Source organism: Acomys minous, assembly GCF_964271855.1.
Source record: "Acomys minous genome assembly, chromosome: 5".
Lineage (NCBI taxonomy): Eukaryota > Metazoa > Chordata > Mammalia > Rodentia > Muridae > Acomys > Acomys minous.
The window spans coordinates 130,312,749-130,331,441 of record NC_140494.1 but is presented as its reverse complement, the minus strand read 5'-3'; the positions used below and the strand labels follow the sequence as shown (position 1 = coordinate 130,331,441).

Here is an 18,693-nt window from a genome sequence, read left to right as displayed (position 1 = left end):
AATTTTATAAATTTATAAAATTTAAGTTCCATCAAACGGTAAGTGGCTTATGCAAAGGCAACACTGAGCAGGGTCAGGTCGGGTCAGCACTCACACCTGAGACATCCCAGTGTACCCTCCAGCACTCACTATCTTTTGCATTTTTTTCTGAATCTCAGTCTTAGAATCCATTTCCCAGTTAAGCTTGAGAATAACTCAGCAAAAGTCAGTCACACCAGCAGAGGCAAGTCCCTTGGCCTTTATCAGCCACAATCAGAGAAGCTAGGTCTTGTGCAAGGTTAACGTGGCCTTCATGATAGTGTGTATCTGAGCTTAAAAAAAAATGTTAGCCTAGTTCTTCCTTGAATGAAGTCTGAAACACAGGAAGAAACCTACGGTGGGACCAAGTGTTCTGAGTCATGGAGCATCCCACGTGGGTACCGGGCACTAAGGCAAAACAGTTGGTCAGAGTTGGGCATTGAGACACCTCAACATGTCAGGCATTATTCTGGGGCATCCTTAATCATCTCTCTCCCTTACAACAACACTCTGCTGGGGCGTACTATTTGTCTTTATGCTGCAGAGAGCACTGGGCCTGAGAGAGGGTCCTTAAGTTGCTATGAGTCCTGCATCTGACAAGGAAGGAGAGCAAAGTTTACTCAGGTCATCATGGGCTATAATACCCTCATTGGTCTATTAGGGGCAAATTTACTCTGGTAGAGGATCCTTGCAGTGATCTGGCTGGTCTTGTGATGAATATGTCACCAGAATGCTGAGGAATGATGCCCAGAATCCCTGCAGCCTTCTGGGGTGTGATGCTGCAAGGGATCTTTTACTGGGTGACAACACAGTAGCCAGGCAGCCAGAGTTCCATGTTTGTGATTTGTTTGGCATGAGCAGTGTCTCCATTTAAGTTGTGGAGCTTTTGCTGTGAATCCAGCATCATACCACTGACCTTAAGGGAAGCCCAAGACTTAATGGGAAATGTCCCTGTTCCTGCGGAAGGCAGGTTAGCGTGGGGGAACCATGACAGCAGACGTGAAGCACACTCTTGGCTTGAAACAAGTGGTCAAGATACTGCATCACTGTCCCCTAAGCCTCCCAGCACATTCCCAACACATAATCTCAACACATCCATTATGAATATAGAAACATTTTCAACCACTTTTTAAAGGTGGAGACCCGGTTTAGAGCAGTGGTTCTCAACCTTCCTAATGCTGTGACCCCTTAATACAATTCCTCATGTTGTGGTGACCCCAATGGTAAAGGTATTTTGTTGCTACTTCATAAGTAATTTTGCTATGGTCGTGAATCATATCATAAATATCTGCTGTGCAGGATATAGGACATGCAACCCCTCTGAGAGGGTCGCACCCCACAGGTTTGGAACCACTGGTTTGGAGTGTTTTGCTTGCATGATATCCTGAGCTGAACACTGTCAAGTAACCGTATGGGACTTGGGTTCTGTCAGTGTGGTTGACTCTCCTCACTTCCACTGCAGGTCACGGAGCTTTGCATTCATTGCTGTGGTGGGGACTGAGGAGTCACTGTAGGGGAAAGGGTTGAAAGGAGCAGAAAGAGGAATGAGACGGGGTAGCAAGGAGCAAAGAGATGCCCCTCACCCCCACCCCCGCCCGGCCTGTGTACTGAGGCTAAGGTCTTGTGAGTGAGAAGCAGAGATGTAGAGGTCCTTCCAGGCAAGGACCGTAAGAACCTCAAAACACAAATGAAATGGTGGATGGGCCTGGCTGATGGACGGCTGGTGGAGTTGGCACCGGAGTACCTGTCATGCCTCTGTTTAGACCTAGCAAAGTTCAGGCTCTGAGGACTGATGACTCGGGAATGTGCAGGGGCAATGCATGCACCCTCTAAGACAGCAGCACAGAACCACAGCAGCAGCAGTGTTGGCGTCAGTGGCTGCAGGAACCAGAGAAGACAATTATGTGGGACATGTCTGCCAAGGCAGCTGAACCTAGCATGGTCTGTAGCCACGAGGACTCCAAGAACAGCCAGTGCATGCAGGACATGAATATGAATGTGATCCCATTTTTTGGCCACAGTATAAGGAGTATATTTGCTATAAAGGAGTTTTATCATCCTGCTCCACTGTGACTGTGCAAACCAACCAATCAGAGCTTACCACACCTAATTATGTAACATGCTACTCAAAGCATGAAGACTGCCCAGTGGCAACTAGTTTTTAAAGTTGTGCGTGCGTGTGTGTGTGTGTGTGTGTGTGTGTGTGTGTGTGTGTGTACATGTACATGTGAACATATGCCATGGGAAGCATGTGAATGCCAGAAGTTCTGAGTTCTGAGTCCAGGGGTTGAACTCAGGTTGCTAGCATTGGTGACAAGTGCCTTTACCTTTCCCTCTGTGGCTTCTCCGTGGTTCATGTTGGTAGCCATTTTTGATGTAGCATTTTGTAAAGGAGCTCCCCTATCTGTAAGGTACCCAACACAGAAGTGTGCACAGGTGGTAAGAAGGAGTTTGCCTACAGCAGAATCTTAAAAGGGTTCGCTTAGCTCGCCCAAGACCCGCGTCTTGGGTCTGTTAGACTCTAGCTGTTTCCCCTCGGGGAATCTTTATGTGTATAACACGGTCATCAAAGCAACCTTGGCGAGCCGATACTCAGGGCCAGGACTCGCTGACCCTAGTCCTCATGTTCTTTCCACCACACTGCTCTGGCCTTGGCTGTGCAGAAAGCCATTCAGGTCTGCAGGGAGGAAGTTCTCCAGCCCTCTGGACTCCAGCCATGGCTTCCCCTCCCCTTCTGAACTCTCTGTCTCTCCTTAGTCCCTTCCCCTCAGTAGTTTGCAAAGCTACCTTCCAGATCTACCCTCCTTGACTCCCGAGCGACTGTCTCCAGACTTCTGTCACCGGCAGCTTCTAAGCACAGCCCCCGGCTATCCCATCTGCTTTCTTCTCTAGGACGCCTACCAAGTGGCTGACGTCATGTGGCATCCAAGGCTAATTAGGCTTTAAGGGTGCTTGCCAGAGATGGCAAAGTGTAAACCTACCTGCAGGAAACTTTATCTTGGAAGGGAACTTATTCTAGAAGCCTCACTCAGCAAGGCACTCCTGAGGGATGGTTTTGATCAGAGGTGACTTATTGCCCTCTTGTCCTTCCACAGTGAGTGCCTCCAGGCTGGCTGCCTTAGATCATATGGTTCTGTCCCTTTAAAGGGGAGCAGCCATGCTGCTTCTCCTACCTGGTACCTTTGCTCATCTGCTATGCTCAGAGACTCAACTTCTCTAAGCTCAGAGACCCCTCTTCTCTAGGCTCAAACCCTCCTCCTTTCTAAAGTCTGAAAATGGAAGGCATTTCATTTGCTCTGTCGGCTGCTGTTGGATCCTCTGTGTCGTCTTCCCTGGCCTGGCCTGTGTTAACTAATGGCCCACAGGAAGAAAATGAACAGATGGCAGCCTGGCTCCAGGAATTTCCCACCAGCCCCTGTGTTTGTGCAAATTCATGTTTCCAACATTCTTACTAAGCTGCCGTGTGGAGCCCATAAACGCAAGGCCCCGCAGATGAAGCATCTGTAAGAATCTGGGAAGTCACTGATGCTTTGATGATTTGGATTTTTCTTGCTCATATTCACTGGAGTTGGATGGCAGAGGTGACCACGCTCATGGGTTAGTGGCCAAAACCCACTGTCAACCTCAGACTGGAGACTGGGGAAAAGCATGGCTCTCACCAGGGGGGCTGGGCTTCCAGACTCATGCTTTACTATGGCACCAGTGAGGGCCAGGGCTCAGGTTACCACCATCCTCATAATCACCATGGCTGTCAGGATTGTTGTCATCACTGTTGCTCACGTCCAACCTGAATGTCCACATTTCAATGTGTTCTCTCTTTGAAAATGAATTTGATCCCCCCTTTCCATATGAAATGCGATCCATGTTCTTCAGGGTCACCTTACACACCCCCTCCTTGCCACCATACAAGCTCGGCTGTGCCCATGTATACGTATACTTGACTTTCAAGGCAGATTTATCATGCTTTGAGAGTTATTATTATTATATTATTGTTGTTGTTGTTGTGTGTATGGTGTCGGGTTCCAACCCGCAGGAAAAATCGAATCAGGGTTCACCTGAAAGAGGGAGTAGGGATTGAAAGTAGGATACAGAGACGTAAGAAATAACGTCAGGACATTTCTGGTCAAGATTCACTTTATTGCCAACTACCAGAAACACATATAGGGCAAGTCAATAGGATCTATTCTTATCTCACTCACCCTAGCCTCTGGGCAAGAATGCAATAGCCTAAATCTCTCCCTGTAGAACTTCCTAGTTCTCTGAGTAGTTCCTTGTAAGAGCTTCCTAGATCCTCTGGGCAGTTCCAAGTTGAGACTTCTCTACTTCTTTCAAAGGTAAATAGTCCAAGGATAGCCTAGAACACAGGACCTCATGGTGAGGTAAAGGGCAGCAACTCGAAGGTCACAGCATACAGCCTAAGCACAGGATTTCTGACATGGCAGAATTTGGCACGGGTCCCCACAGTATGGGGAGGAGGAGAGTGTATGCATGTGAGTGCAGGTACATGCAGAGTCCAGAAGCGGGCAGTGGAGTTACAGATGGCTTTGAGATACCTACCTAGTGCAGGTGCTAGGAACCAAACTTGAGTCCTCTGCAGAAGCAGTATGAGTTCCTAACCACTGAGATGCCTCTGCCCCAAGGCAGAGAAATATTTATAAATGTGCTGAAGGAGTTCTAGAAGTGAATTAATGGAACTTGGCTTTTTTTTTTTTAAGATTTCTTTATTATGTATACAATATCCTGCCTGCAAGCCAGAAGAGGACACCAGATCTCATTATAAACAGTTGTGAGCCACCATGTGGTTGCTGGGAATTGAACTCATGACCTTTGGAAGAGCAGTTGGTGCTCTTAACCTCTGAGCCATCTCTTCAGCCCCAGAACTTGGCTCTTATGTTCAGATAAAGCTCCTGTTCCTCTGTTTGCTCACCAGTTAACTAGGGCAGAGTCCATTTCATTAGGTTCTTAAGTCTAAAGAATGCCACAGCCATAATATCTGGCAGATCACTCAGTAAATGCTGCTGCTGAGTCCAAAGCCACGTGGGCACATCTGCGGCATTCCGCAGAGCTAACCATCTCTCTGACCTTATGAGTAGCTAAGAATCAGGAAGCTGATTTCACTATGTATGGCTTGGTTGTGTTGAAGAATTTGTTGCCGCATATCTGTGTGAGAAAACACATTGTTTATGCAGAAGGACCTAGAAGGATTCATTCAGACACGGCAGTCACCTGCAACAACACCCCTCTGCCTCAGGGACAGGAACTGGGGTCCACCAGGACAGCATCCCTTCCAAGTACAAAGAATGGCTTTACAGCCTCTGGGCATGCGCTAAAGAATTGTTATATATGGACTTAAGCCTCCATTGCCTTAAATATATACTCACAGTGGTAGTTTACATGAGTCTACATGTGGTGTTCCTTCACTGATGGCTAAAACTCCACCTTAAAAAGATGAGCTGCTTACTGACACCGAGTTTTTAATGTCTGAGTTCAGGTAAGTAGTCTAAATCTGCACCCTTCCCCGCCCCCATTGTCTCCTCTGCTTGCAGGAGGCCACATCAACCCAGCTGTGTCTTTTGCAATGTGTGTCTTTGGAAGGATGGAGTGGTTCAAGTTTCCATTTTATGTGGGAGCCCAGTTTTTGGGAGCCTTTTTGGGGGCTGCAACTGTCTTTGGTGTTTACTACGGTGAGTACTGACTCCCCGCCCCCCTACACCCCCAGTCCAAAGATTTGGAGGGCTAGTGGGGCGTGCCGTGACAGCTTGAATCTGTTGGTAGGAATCAGTGAGATAGAGAAAGAACAGGGTACATTGTGACAATGACAGTGAGGCCCTGCTGTCAACTGGGAAGCCCTTAAGTAAAACCTGGGGGTTTGTTTTTTAAGAGAGGGGGGTTAAGGGGGGGGGAGGAGAGAGAGTTTTTAACCTGCTTACATGTCTGTGCACCACTTGTGCGTCTGCTGCTCAAAGAGACCTGAAAAAAAAGCATCAGATTCCCCTGCAACCAGAGTCAGACCATTTTGAGATAGGCACTATGTGGGTGCTGGGACTCAAACTCAGCTCCTCTCTGGAAGAGCAGCTACAGTTCTTAACTGCTGAGCCACCTCTCTAGACCCCACAATAGGAGTCACTTTTGTTGTTGTTATTTTGGTTTGTTTTTTGGGTTTTCTAGACAGGGTCTCTCTGTGCAGCCTTGGCTGTCCTTGACTTGCTTTGTAGACCAGGCTGGCCTCGAACTCACAGTGATCCGCCTGCCTCTGCCTCCTGAGTGCTGGGATGAAAGGCGTGCACCACCGCGCCCAATTTGAGGGCACAACTTTTAAGAGGCTAATTTCGGGCTCACCCTGCACTACAATATGAACATAGGCAATATGCCAGTGGCCTCTCTGCTGCTTTCTTTGACTTGACAAGAAAAGAGGTCCTGCTGGGTCATGAAAACTGTGACCTAATAAATATTTACAGTGGGAATCTGATGTCATGCCTTTGATGGAAGAAGCACTAGGTGGCAGCCTCTGCCCAGGAGCCCTCAGGAAAATGTGGTCTTGGCGATCCCAGACCCAGGGCTGAGCTCTGGCCATGGCAGTTAGTAGCTCTGTGACTTAGGAATGAAGCACGGTGCCACACGCCTGTGACCCTAGAACCTGAGTGGTTGAGGAAGGATGGATGATCAGGAATTCAAGGCCACTCTCAGCTACAAAGCAAATTCAAGGCCAGCCTGGGTCTTGTCTCAGAATAAAGAACTAATTAGTAAATATGTAAGTCAAACCATGTAGAACCCACTTGTGCTTCTCTGGAGCACAAAGGACTCCCAAAGTCCTTAAGGCTAAGCACTCTTGGGGTTCTGTGGCACCAGCTGTTAAAATAGTTCTTCACATACACCTCAAGCTTCAGCGCATCGGGAGTGGCACCCTGAAGACTCTGACAATCCAAATCCTAGGGAAACCAGCTGTGCAAAGGGGCCTCTCCCCACGGTGTCTCTCTGAGAATTAGATGTCTAAGGGAGATTTGAGGTCAGACCAGAAACCCAGGGAGCCAGCATCTCAGCAAAGAGAGGCCTGGGGTAGATGCTGTCTGGATCAGTGGCTACCAGTTCCCTGACTCTGAGGTCCCTACAGGCCTTCCACAGCACTGTCATTATCCAAGTACACCTTCATGTCCTGAAGTCAGGGTTACGGTTAGTAGAGAGCCCTCTAGCAGCTCTGGCTTCTGCTTACTAAAGTCACACTCTCGTTTTAGATCAATCTTGACAATTCCAAGAATTTGCCCTTGCCACACCCCCTCCCCCAAAGAAGACAGGTGTCCAAGACCCTGCTGACTAAGGATTCGGTCCAAGCGTAGAGCGAATCACCGGGTCCGCTAAGGGCTTTCTACTTTTGACTCACCGTCCTGGAGTTCCCTGGGCATCTCTAAGACCATCTTACCGTAAAGACTGCTTGGCGCTATTGCTTTGCTTAAGACCGAGCATAGGCCTCTCTTCTCCTTTGACTTTTGCTGCTGGGATAGAAGAGAGGGTTTGTGTCAGCTTACAGGCATAGTCTCTCACTGAGGGAAGCCAAAGCAGGAGTTCAAGAAAGAACTTGAAATAGAAATCATGGAAGGAGGGTGCTTGCTGGTGTACCCACAGTCTTGCAGCCTACACAGAACCACCTCCTTGACGAGTGGTGCCACTCACCGTGGGATAGACCTTCCTTCATCAACGAATTAGCAAGACAGTCCCTCACAGACATGCCCACGGGCCGGTAGCTGAGACTCCCTTTTGGGGTTACCCCAGGCTATGCCACATTGCCAGTTAAAGCCCTTTCCTGTAAACACTAATGTCCCCAAGCTCTGTGTTCCACAGACGGACTCATGGCCTTTGCTGATGGACAACTGCTCACCGTGGGAGAAAACGCAACTGCGTTTATTTTCGCAACATACCCAGCTCCTTTCCTCTCCCTGCCAAACGCCTTCATGGACCAAGTAAGTGAAGCATCAACAAGGACCTGATTCAGGTGGAAAGACGTGGTGGAAAGTGGGCAGGGGACGGGATGTGCTGGAGCACCGAGTGCTTGCCAAAAGGGGAAGCTTGTGTCTCCAAGCCAGGGCTCTTCATATAAACTGAGCTCTCTTGGCAGTGACTTGCCTGTGAAGGGTTCTCAGCTTCCTTTTTAACACACACAGTTGCTTCATATTAGTTGAGGTCCAGAGCAAGAGAGTGGCTGCTTGGACTAGAGGCAGGTGAAACCTACGATATTTCTAGTGTCTCTTTTGTGCTCGTGGCTAAAAGTGATAGCTACAAGACATGGCACCTCCATATCTTAGGGCTGTGAAATACGGTGGTGATCCGGGGGGCTCATGAACCTGCCCTGTCTCCCCATAAGCCCTACGTTTGCCTGACTCTTACGGGAGCTAACTGTCTCGCCTGTGGGATGTGGTGACACGCACTTTTAATCCCAGCTTTTTGGAGAGGCAGGAACCTTGCCACAAGTTCCAGGCCAGCCTGGTCTACACAGGAAGTTCCAGGTCAACCAGGGCTGCACAGAGAGACCCTATCACAGACACCTACAGCTGCACTGGCCACATATCCTTACCGTTGTCTTTTCCACTCTGATCACAAAGTAAAGCAGGAGACAAACGTGTGTTGATCTCTTCCTTGATCTCTGTCTGGAGTTCGAAGCACTTGTAACTGAATGTGAGCTGCAAAGTCCCAGCACCCAGAGTCTGAGCCCTCAAACAGAAATAGCATTCCTGTCCCTGACTCTGCGTGGTTTCGGCAAATTTATGATTTTTTTTTTTTTTTTTTTGGTTTTTCAAGACAGGGTTTCTCTGTGTAGCCTTGACTGTCCTGGACTCACTTTGTAGTCCAGGCTGGCCTCGAACTCACAGTGATCCACCTGCCTCTGCCTCCCAAGTGCTGGGATTAAAGGCGTGCGCCACCACGCCCAGCTGAATTTTGTTTTAAATCTCTGACTCTGGGACTAGAGAGATGGCTCAACAGATTTAGAGCACTGATCGCTCTAACAAAGAACACCTGCATGATTGCTTATAACTATCTGACTCCAGTTTCAGGTGATCTGATGCCCCCTTCTGGACTTCCTAGGCACTGCATGCATGTGGTACACACCTGCAGGCACTCATACACATATAATAAATATATCTTTACCTTTTCCACTTGTATCACGTGGATAAATGTCAGCCTTTGCCAGGTTCATCGTAAGAGTTTTAAAAAATAACATGAGAAAAATGTATTGTGGCCTGGTGTGCTGACGCATACCTTTAATCCCAGCACTCAGGAGGCAGAGGCAGGTGGATCTCTGTGAGTTCGAGGCCAGCATGGTCTCCAAAGAGAGTTCAGTATAGCCAGGATAGCTCTGTGTCTCAAAAAAAAAAAAAAATCCAAAAAGTGTGCTGTGAACAACAGCTGTGAAATGTAGAGTGTAGTTGAACAGAGTGATCACAAAAGAACAAGCTGGCATCCTGTAATCCCAGCACTCCCTCTTCTGACTTGTTTTTTCAAACAACAACAACAACAATGTGCACAATTAATAACAAATGAGACCATAGTATCACAGTAGTAACTTGGAACAGGAAACCCACAAGTCCTAGGACTATAGAAAGAGTTACAGTGGGGAAGACCCAGAGCGATGAAGCGGCCTGAAGAAGGAATGCTGTTGGTCGGCAAGTGCCATAACGTATGTACGGCGTGCAAATGAAGTGACTGAGTTTTAGATTTGTTTCCAGGTGTCACACATCTGGGGGCATGTCTCTATGAAGGGAAGCCAAAGGTCCACGAAGTAGGTGTAAAAAGTCAGGGAGCCTGGGTCTAGATAAGGTTTGGGGATATTGGGTAGTGATGATACTGGAATTTTGGGTTCTTAAAAGAAAACCACAGAAATATCATAAGGATGTTTTCATTTTATTCCCAGGTGTAGGAACTCTCTGAAGAAGATGTCTTTCAAAACACAAATTCCTGGTTTTTTGTGTGTTTTTTTTTTAAACAGGGAGGGTTTCTCTGTGTAATAGTCATGGCTGACATGGACTGGCTTTGTAGATCAAGCTGACCTCAAAGTCACAGAGAACCACCTGCCTCTGCCTCTGCCTCCTGAATTCTGGGATTAAAGGCATGTGCCAACAAACCCAGCCAAAACACAAATTCTTGCTTTGTGGTGGTGGCTCACACTTTTAATCCCAGCACTTGGTAGGCAGAATCAGGTGGATCTGTGAGTAGGCCAGCCTGGTCTAACAAAGCAAGTGTCAAGGTCAGCTAAGGCTAGACAGAGAAACCCTGTCTCGAAAAACCAAAACCAAAACTAACCAACCAACCAACCAAACAAGTGCATTTGCAACACTTAATTTCTCACCCAATATCATGAGCTTTTAAAAATGTCACCACATAGTTTTATGTTGACAGTGCTACTTAAAAAAGTTTTACATGTATGTAGTGTGTATGTGTGCATGCTATAGCACACACCAGAGGCCAGAGAACAACTTTTGGGAGTTGGCTCTCTCCTGCAACCATGTGGGTTCAGGATTTTTTTTTTTTTGAGACACAGAGCTATCCTGGCTATACTGAATTTAGAGGTCAGGCTTGGCAGCAAGCACCTTTATCCACTGAGCCATGCCACTAGTGCTGTTTACAGATCTTAGTGTCTCTACAGTAAGTGGGACAGACACCCTGTAATGCAGTTACCTTTTCTGTTATTGATGTTTGCGTAAATGGCTTCCAGTTTCCAGTATGGCAAACCATGCTTAAGGGAATGTATATCTTTTAAACTAATTTTCCATGGCTTAGATTATTTCTATGATGAGTCTGACCTATTGACTTGTATGCATGAACTTGGGTTTTAATTGTTTTAATTTTTAAAAAAAGATTTATTTATTTTATCATTCTTTATATAGTATTCTGCCTGCATGTACACCTGCACACAGAAAGAGGGCACCAAATCTCACTATAGATGGTTGTGAGCCACCATGTGGTTGCTGGGAATTGAACTCAGGACCTTTGGAAGAGCAGGCAGTGCTCTTAACCTCTGAGCTAGCTCTCCAGCCCAAACTTGGGTTTTTAAATGCAATACTGATAAGTTATTTCCTCCAAGAGCATGGTGTGTGTTAAGTTGCACTAGAAACTCCCAGGAGAATGGTTTTTCTCCTCTAACTTTGCTACTGTTTGCATTTCTTTTGTTTTTGTTTTTTTGTTTATTTGTTTGTTTTTGTTTTTATTTATTTTTTAAAGGTTTATTTATTTATTATTATGTACACAGTGCTCTGTCTGTAGATGCACCTGAAGGCCAGAAGAGGGCATCAGATCACATTATAGATGGTTATGAGCCACCATGTGGTTGCTGGGACTTGAACTCAGGACCTCTGGAAGAGCAGTCAGTGTTCTTAGCCGCTGAGCCATATCTCTAGCCCCCTTGTTTTTGTTTTTAAAGACAGTGTTTCTCTGTGTAGCCTTGGCTGTCCTGGACTCACTTTGTAGACCAGGCTGGCCTCGAACTCATAGAAATCAGCCTGCCTCTCCCTCCCAAGTGCTGGGATTGAAGGTATGCACCACCATGCCTGGCTTGCGTTTCTTTTGTTACAAAGCAGATTTTCCCACTCATTTCATGGGTCTGATTTTCCCACTAATGAATTCCTGTCCATTCCCTCTGCACAGTCATCTGCTGCTTTCCTGCTTGCTGTTCTTACAGCCTGTCCGAGCCAGCCCTCCTTCACTCTCCCATCCTGTCACTCGTCCCTTCAGCCCTGCTGACTAGCAGCTGAGCATGCAGTGCGGTGGTTGAAGACCAACCGTGTGACCTTTGACAGGTACCCACCCTGCCACAGACGACTCCATCAGCACCTGCTTCTAGCATGTCTATGGAAAGAAGAGTCACACTCCTGTCCATTAGGTCGATTGTCACCAGTTTCTTTTATTTTTTTCCTTTTTTAGATTTATTTATTTTAGGTGGATGAGTTCTGCCTCTATGTCTGTGCACCACATGTTTGCAGTGCCTGTGTAGGTCAGAAGAGGGTGTCAGATCTCCTGAAACTGAAGTTACAGATGGTTGTGAGCTGCCATGTAGGTCCTGAGAACTGAACCCTGGTCCTCTGCGAGAGCAGCAGGTGCTCTTAACTGCTGTGCAGGCTCCGGGTTTCAGCCCTATTTTTTCATCTCTTAGCAGAAGGGGTGAGTCTGAGAGAGCAAGCAAGAGAGCACAGCCTGAACTCTGGACTATTTTCTCCCTCTCCAGGTGGTGTCTACCATGTTCCTCCTTCTAGTTGTCTTTGCCATTTTTGACTCCAGAAACCTGGGGGTGCCCAGGGGCCTAGAGCCTGTTGTCATTGGCTTCTTGATCATTGTCCTTGCTTCTTCTCTGGGACTCAACAGTGGCTGTGCCATGAACCCGGCTCGAGACCTGAGCCCCAGGCTCTTCACTGCTCTGGCAGGATGGGGGTCTGAGGTCTTCACGTAAGTACCAATGGTAGGGGAGTAGAGACTAGGATGGACGCTGCGCTTCAGCAGAGGGGACTGAGGCCTCACCTGGAGACACAGGAGCATGGGGGCCAGAGAGCGGAGGCTGTGGAGATTCTGGTTAAACATGAGCTTATTATTACTACTACTACTATTATTATTATTATATATTTGTCTACAGATTGACTTTGTGACCAACTCAAGGCTAGGACTGACATCTTCTGATACTGCCAAGGGGCTCCTGGGCCCTTCATTCTCTCAGCAGAGCTTATTGGGCACTAGCTATGCAGAGGTCACCATGATAGAGAAGGACATTTCCGAGTCAGCCTGCACACTAAAATTTGAGGTGGAGGCTTGGTGTGTTTACAAGGCCAACTGACTAAAATTAACCTGGCGTACCACCCGGGATGAGTTGAACAAGGACGGAATAGAACGATAAAATCCATGCGGGAAGGCATGGCTGCGTGTGCCAGAGCTGCGAGCCCGAGCTCGCTGGCTGGCCAGCCCAGCTGAGAGGGGAGCTTCTACTTCGGTGAGAGACCCTGCCTCAGAGTAATAAAGCAGAGAGTAGTAGTTGGAGAGTGTCTACACAGCAGTAACTAATATGGGCCCTAGACATACATGCACAAGCCTTCACACCTTCACATTTGTGCATGCGTGCAAGTGCACACATGCGCCACACACACACACACACACACACACACACACACACACACACTCCTGGCAGTCCTAGGAACATATGTAAATGATGGCCACCCTGTGTGTGTGCTGAGACAGGGCCCTGCTGGCTATGACATCTGAGCACCTCCACTTACAACTTCAGTTTCGGGCACATGTGTCCAGCTTGAGATAATGCAGACAGGGTCCAGCCCGTGACAGGAAGACTTACTCAGTGGAGGCAGGAGATGTTCCAAAGAGGGAGCCACTGATGAACAACTAAAAAGGCTGCTACAGGGACAGTGTTTTTACCTCCAGACAAGGCTTCCAGAAAGGTCTTTAAACCCTGAGGAGAAAGCAGCCACCCTTTGCCAGCAAGCCTGCCTCTCACAGCAGGGTGCTCTGGATTTGGGATTTGGGGTGGGGAAGGGACTAAGACAGCAGGTCCAGGGACATCTTGCACAAAGTAAGAGTGACATCTGGTGGTTGCTGTGCAGTCTCAGGGTTCTGCCACCCCACCCATGTTGGTAACCATCGATGGGACTGTCCCTCCCTGCACAAGCTCAGGGAGGGTTGCTTCCTCAGAGACCTTCTAGATGGCCCCTGGGTTGGCACCAGGTCTTCTGGAGACCAGGGCAGCTCTCTTGCTTTCTGCTTATGTCTTCTTAGCCTTCTCCCTGATCAAAGTCGGCCAGGTGTGAAGGCTGAAATCCCAGCATGTAGGAGGCGAAGGCTGGAGAGTCCAGGGAAGCCTGAGGGAATCCACGCCGCCCTGGACTGCAGAATCAGACCCTACCTCAAGGGGACAAAGTCTGCTCTAAACAAACAGGCCTCAAGGAACAGTCTGTGGCTATCAAACACAGCCTGCAAAGCACAGGCACAGGTTCTTCTAGAATCAGCATGGTCTCCACCACAGCAGGCAGGAAGGTTTTTCCTTTCTTGTGGCTCTAGGCACCAAACCTTAAGCTGAACAAGGGCTTTCCCGCTGAGATGCTCTCCAAGGCTTTTCCCGTTAGTTCACAGGAGGATGCCAGAGTCTCCTCAGAGCCCTGTGAAGTTCTCACAGGCACCCCTGTACTACTCCTGGTTGCCTGCTTTCTCTGAGCCATTCTGGGTGGTTATTGCCCTACTGATTTTTAGTAGTTTTCCCCGACTCTATACACCCTTAAATAATGTATTTTGTGCTTTGTTTTCCCTAAGTGATTGTAGAAGTCATTCCTAAGGAGTTGCTTAAATAGATTTTCTTTGCAACAAACAAGCAGCAGGCTGTCTTTCATATCCACACCTTCACTAGAGTGTACAGACCCTGAGGGGTTTCTGCAGGAAGAAAGGGACTCGTGGCACACAATCCTTGCAGGGTGAGCCTGTGGGCTGCGTCACCAAAGACAAGCACTGGCTCTAGCAATATCAGTGGATAATTAAGTAGGCAGTTCACATACCACTGTAGATTTTCTTTGTTCACTATTTGGTTGTTGGTATTAACTGGTAAGTCTCGGGGAACCTGATCCCATTGTAGTGAGCATCTCTCTCTCTCTCTCTCTCTCTCTCTCTCTCTCTCCTCCCTCCCTCCCTCCCTCCCTCCCTCCTCTCTCTCTCTCCCTCCCTTCTCTCTCTCTCTCTCTCTCTCTCTCTCTCTCTCTCTCTCTCTCTCTCCCTCCCTTCTCTCTTTCCCTCTCTCTCTCCCTCTCTCCCTCTCCCTCCCCCTCTCTCTCCCTCTCTCTCTCTCCCTCTCTCTCCCTCTCTCTCTCTCTCCCTCTCTCTCTCTCCCCCTCCCCTCTCTCTCCCTCTCTCTCCCTCTCTCTCTCTCTCTCTCTCCCTCCTCTCTCTCTCTTCCCCCTCTCTCCCTCCCCTCTCTCTCCCTCTCTCTCTCTCCCTCTCTCTCTCTCTCTCTCTCTCTCTCTCTCTCTCTCTCTCTCCCTCTCTCTCTCCCTCTTCTCTCTCTCCTCCTCTCTCTCTCTCTCTCTCTCTCTCTCTCTCTCCTCTCTCTCTCTCTCTCTCTCTCCCTCCCTCTCCCTCTCTCTGTCTCTCTCTCTCCCTCTCTCTCTCTCCTCTCTCTCTCTGTTTCTCTCTCTCTCTGTGTCTCTTTCTCTCTCTCTCCCCCTCTCCCTCCTCTCTCTCTGTCTCTCCCTCTCTCTCTCTCTCTCTCTCTCTCTCTCTCTCTCTGTCTCTCTCTCTCCCTCTCTCTCTCTCTCCTCTCTCTCTCTGTTTCTCTCTCTCTCTCTGTCTCTTTCTCTCTCTCTCCCCCTCTCCCTCCTCTCTCTCTGTCTCTCCCTCTCTCTCTCTCTCTCCTCTCCCTCCCCCCTCTCAATTCATAACTCCCAAGCTTCATTATTTCATGACGTAGAAAAGACAGTTACCGAATATCCTCTCTAAAGGCCCTCAATCTTGACCATGGATTCAGGGAGCCATATACCTTTTAATGTATTACATTTTACTGGAGGGGAATGTATAGGATGGATGGTGGATGCACATGCACACACACCCCCACACACACCACTATGCACATGTGGAGGCCAGAAGACAGCTTGCAAGAGTTGGTTCTCTCTGTCCAACATGTGGGTCTTGGGGCTCGAACTCAGGTCATGAGGCTTGGCAGCAAGCACCCTTACCCACTGAACGATCTCACTCGCCCAAGAGCCATGCTTTCTAAAAAGGAAACAAATAGGGTACACTCATTCACTGGTGTCATTGGGACACTGCTAATGGTCCCTATATCAGGTACAGACAGCTACAGACACTGGAAAGTCCAGCATGGCAATGTCTGTCCTGCAGTAAGTGTGCTTATACTCAACACTTGTCATGTTCAAGAGAGGTCTGGACACAAGGAGGATTCAGTAGTGAATAGCAAGGCAGAGATACAAGGGTGGCCAAGAGACTCCTCACTGATTTCTTGTTTGCTTTCAGAGTTGGAAATAGCTTCTGGTGGATTCCTGTTGTGGGTCCTATGATTGGTGCTTTGCTCGGCGGCCTCATTTACGTTGCTTTTATTGAAATGCATCACTCGAACCCCAACTCTGAAGTGAAGACCAAGCCATCTGAGGACAAGTTTGAGAAACATGAGCTCAGCGTCATCATGTAGGCATGTGACGGGGTCTAAGTTTACTGTTCATTTGGTTCCCTCTTCAGAAAAGATGGCAGCCGTGTGCCTGTGCTTTGGTGAGACCTGGGGCAGGGAGCATCTACCCAGTTTTCTCTAGCCAATTGAGACAAACCATCACAAAGGCACCCATGAAAAACTCCACCAGTCACCCCTCCCCAGGACAGCACCGACTGTCCCCTGAGCCAGCTTTTTCTTTTTACCCATTTATCCTGTCTTTGACGGAAGTCCTTACTCCTAGGTGATTTCTAAGAATTTGGAAACTTGACCATGGACTTGGCTGGAAAGCCTCAGAGACCTTCATTACCCCATATGAAATAGTGTCATCAAAGGCCCTGTTTTCACAATCTATAAATACAGCGTTCTGAAACAGAAAGGCCAAGCAGTGGCTGTGCTTAACACATATGCAATGGGGAGCAAGGGGTTAACTCTACCAAGCTGAGCACTGTCTCTGCATAAATACTCGTTCTCCCAACCTAAGGGCCAGCAGGAAAGAGAACAAATGCTACTGTGGCATTTAGAAACCTCGAGACAAAAGATAAATCTGGGAAACTTAATGGCTTTTTTAAAAAATGGAAACCAATTGTCAGATTAATCTCTTGTTCTTCTGCATTTCAGATACTATCAATTAATTTCCAGGTCTTTAAGTATATAATAACCTAAAATATGATTGTAACCTTGGCCGTGAAAAACACATGGCTCTTTCTTTTCAGCACAGATGTGCTTTCCTAACAGCTCGCTCACTCGAGGACAGGCCTTTTGAGTAGCCTGTGCCCACCCTCATCCATGTTCCCAGAAGCCCAAACTAAAAGCGAGTGGAACCTGGCCTCGCTGACTGAAATAGAAGGTAGAAATAGTCCCTGGGACAGCAGCATGGGCTGATCAGGCTTTATCACTCACAGAATACTTACACATTATCAAGTTTGATCCCAACAGCAATTGTCATAGGTAAATAACCACAGCAGCCATTTTTCAAAGGAGAATATCATGTGAATCAAGCAAGTTGTCCTTTATTCTGCAGGGTGCACTGAACATTGCTGTCTGCCTTCCTGGAGCTTGCTAGCTGACTGATGGTGTTGTATGACACCCCTCTCGGGCTTATGTGAAAGCAGGGGCATCAGCAGTTTACAGAACGTATGAGCTTTGTAGAAAGGCCACTCTCGGGTCTTAGGGTGTATGATCTCCAGATGCCATGTTGTCTGATTTTATTCCCACTGAGTCACAAATGAAGGAAAAAGGCAGCTGTCAGAGGCCTTTCTTCCTTAGCCATTCTTGCCTCCTTCCCTGCCAGCCCTCCTCAGCCCCTCCCGGAGATAGTTTCTAACTAATGTTGCTTCCAACCAGAGTGAGACTTACTCCACATCAGGGGACATACCTTCACCCCAACTGTTTAAAGACCAGCATTCCTAGAGTCAGCAAGTTTCCCAGGTGCTTTGCGAGAACAGGCAGAAGGGGAAATGAATGAGAAATGTCTCTGACACCCTGTGCTGTGTAACCTGTGGCCATATGGATTCATTTTCTGAGTCTGAAATTACCTGGATATTTTCTAGTTTAAATAAATTCGAGGGAGATGTCATTGTGTTTATGGTTGGTTTTTTTTTCCCCCTTCCATTTAATGGCTACCAAACATGCTTAGCTCAGAGTTTGTTGGCACTGTCTAGGAATTGATTATCCCACGGGAACATTAGGAAATATTACTGCCCACTTAGTCCTTTGTAAGTAGCTCAGGTGGTTGACACATGCATCAAGGACTGGAGAGATGGACTGGATTGGACCTGGTGAACCTGAGTTCTCCTTGAAAGCCATAGATGTCACCATGGGCTTGTTGGTGTTCTCAGCCCCTGAGGGTCCTCCTGGATCGCAGCATGGTTCTCAGTAGTGGCAGATTTGCTTTCTTCTCCTCCTACTCAAACATCTGGAGACATTGATAGTTGTCACAACTAGGAATGGGGAAAGGTGCTACTGTCTCGAGGCACTGCCAGACACAACAAGAGAGACGCCAGAGTTTCAGAAAGGTGAGAAAAGAATCAGGGGACTTCAAGGCCCTGGGCCCTGGATTGAAGCTGGGCAGGGAATAGAGATGTCAAACAAGCCAGATGGGTGCTTTAATTCTCAGAGCAGGAGGCAATCCAAAAGTAAAGCTTTCTGGGTAGATCGTGGCACAGTATGATCCAAACGGGTGCTCATTAAATACCACGGAATGACTAAGGGTCAGGATTATGAAGAGGAGGTGTGCAGTGTTGGAAGTCCACCCCAGGAGAGAGGTGGAAAAAAGCCCCTTTGTTCTACACTCAGGTCTATTCCAGTCCCTGGTCTACACTGAGCAGCTTTGCGCTTGTCGGGTTTTCCACCAAGAGATGTCTGCAAAGCTGCTCTGTCTATGTCAGAAGTCAGGAGCAGAGCCAAGACCCTCCTTTGAAAATAAATCCTTTAGGAATTATAGTTGCAACATTCCTTCCTTTCCCTGTTGTCAGTTGAAAAAGTCCCCAAAG

The 18,693-nt window shown here is 47.8% G+C and overlaps 1 protein-coding gene and 1 long non-coding RNA gene across 11 annotated transcripts in view; one reads left to right on the top strand and one right to left on the bottom strand.

The window, feature by feature from the left end:
* The window catches only part of LOC311598006, a 69,912-nt gene extending 53,847 nt beyond the window's left edge, over positions 1-16,065 (bottom strand). The window contains exon 1 of the long non-coding RNA XR_014779433.1: positions 15,988-16,065. This is a non-coding gene — a long non-coding RNA (uncharacterized lncRNA). The remainder of the gene's footprint in view (positions 1-15,987) is intronic.
* The window catches only part of AQP9 (aquaporin 9), a 49,735-nt gene extending 31,960 nt beyond the window's left edge, over positions 1-17,775 (top strand). For all 10 annotated transcript variants that reach the window (XM_084782744.1, XM_084782751.1, XM_084782750.1 and 7 more), the window contains 4 exons: positions 5,565-5,702; positions 7,855-7,973; positions 12,227-12,444; positions 16,009-17,775. In XM_084782744.1, the coding sequence (XP_084638870.1) occupies positions 5,565-5,702; positions 7,855-7,973; positions 12,227-12,444; positions 16,009-16,183 (650 nt within the window). In that variant the 3' untranslated portion in view covers positions 16,184-17,775. The remainder of the gene's footprint in view (positions 1-5,564; positions 5,703-7,854; positions 7,974-12,226; positions 12,445-16,008) is intronic.
* The last annotated feature ends 918 nt before the right edge of the window (positions 17,776-18,693 follow it).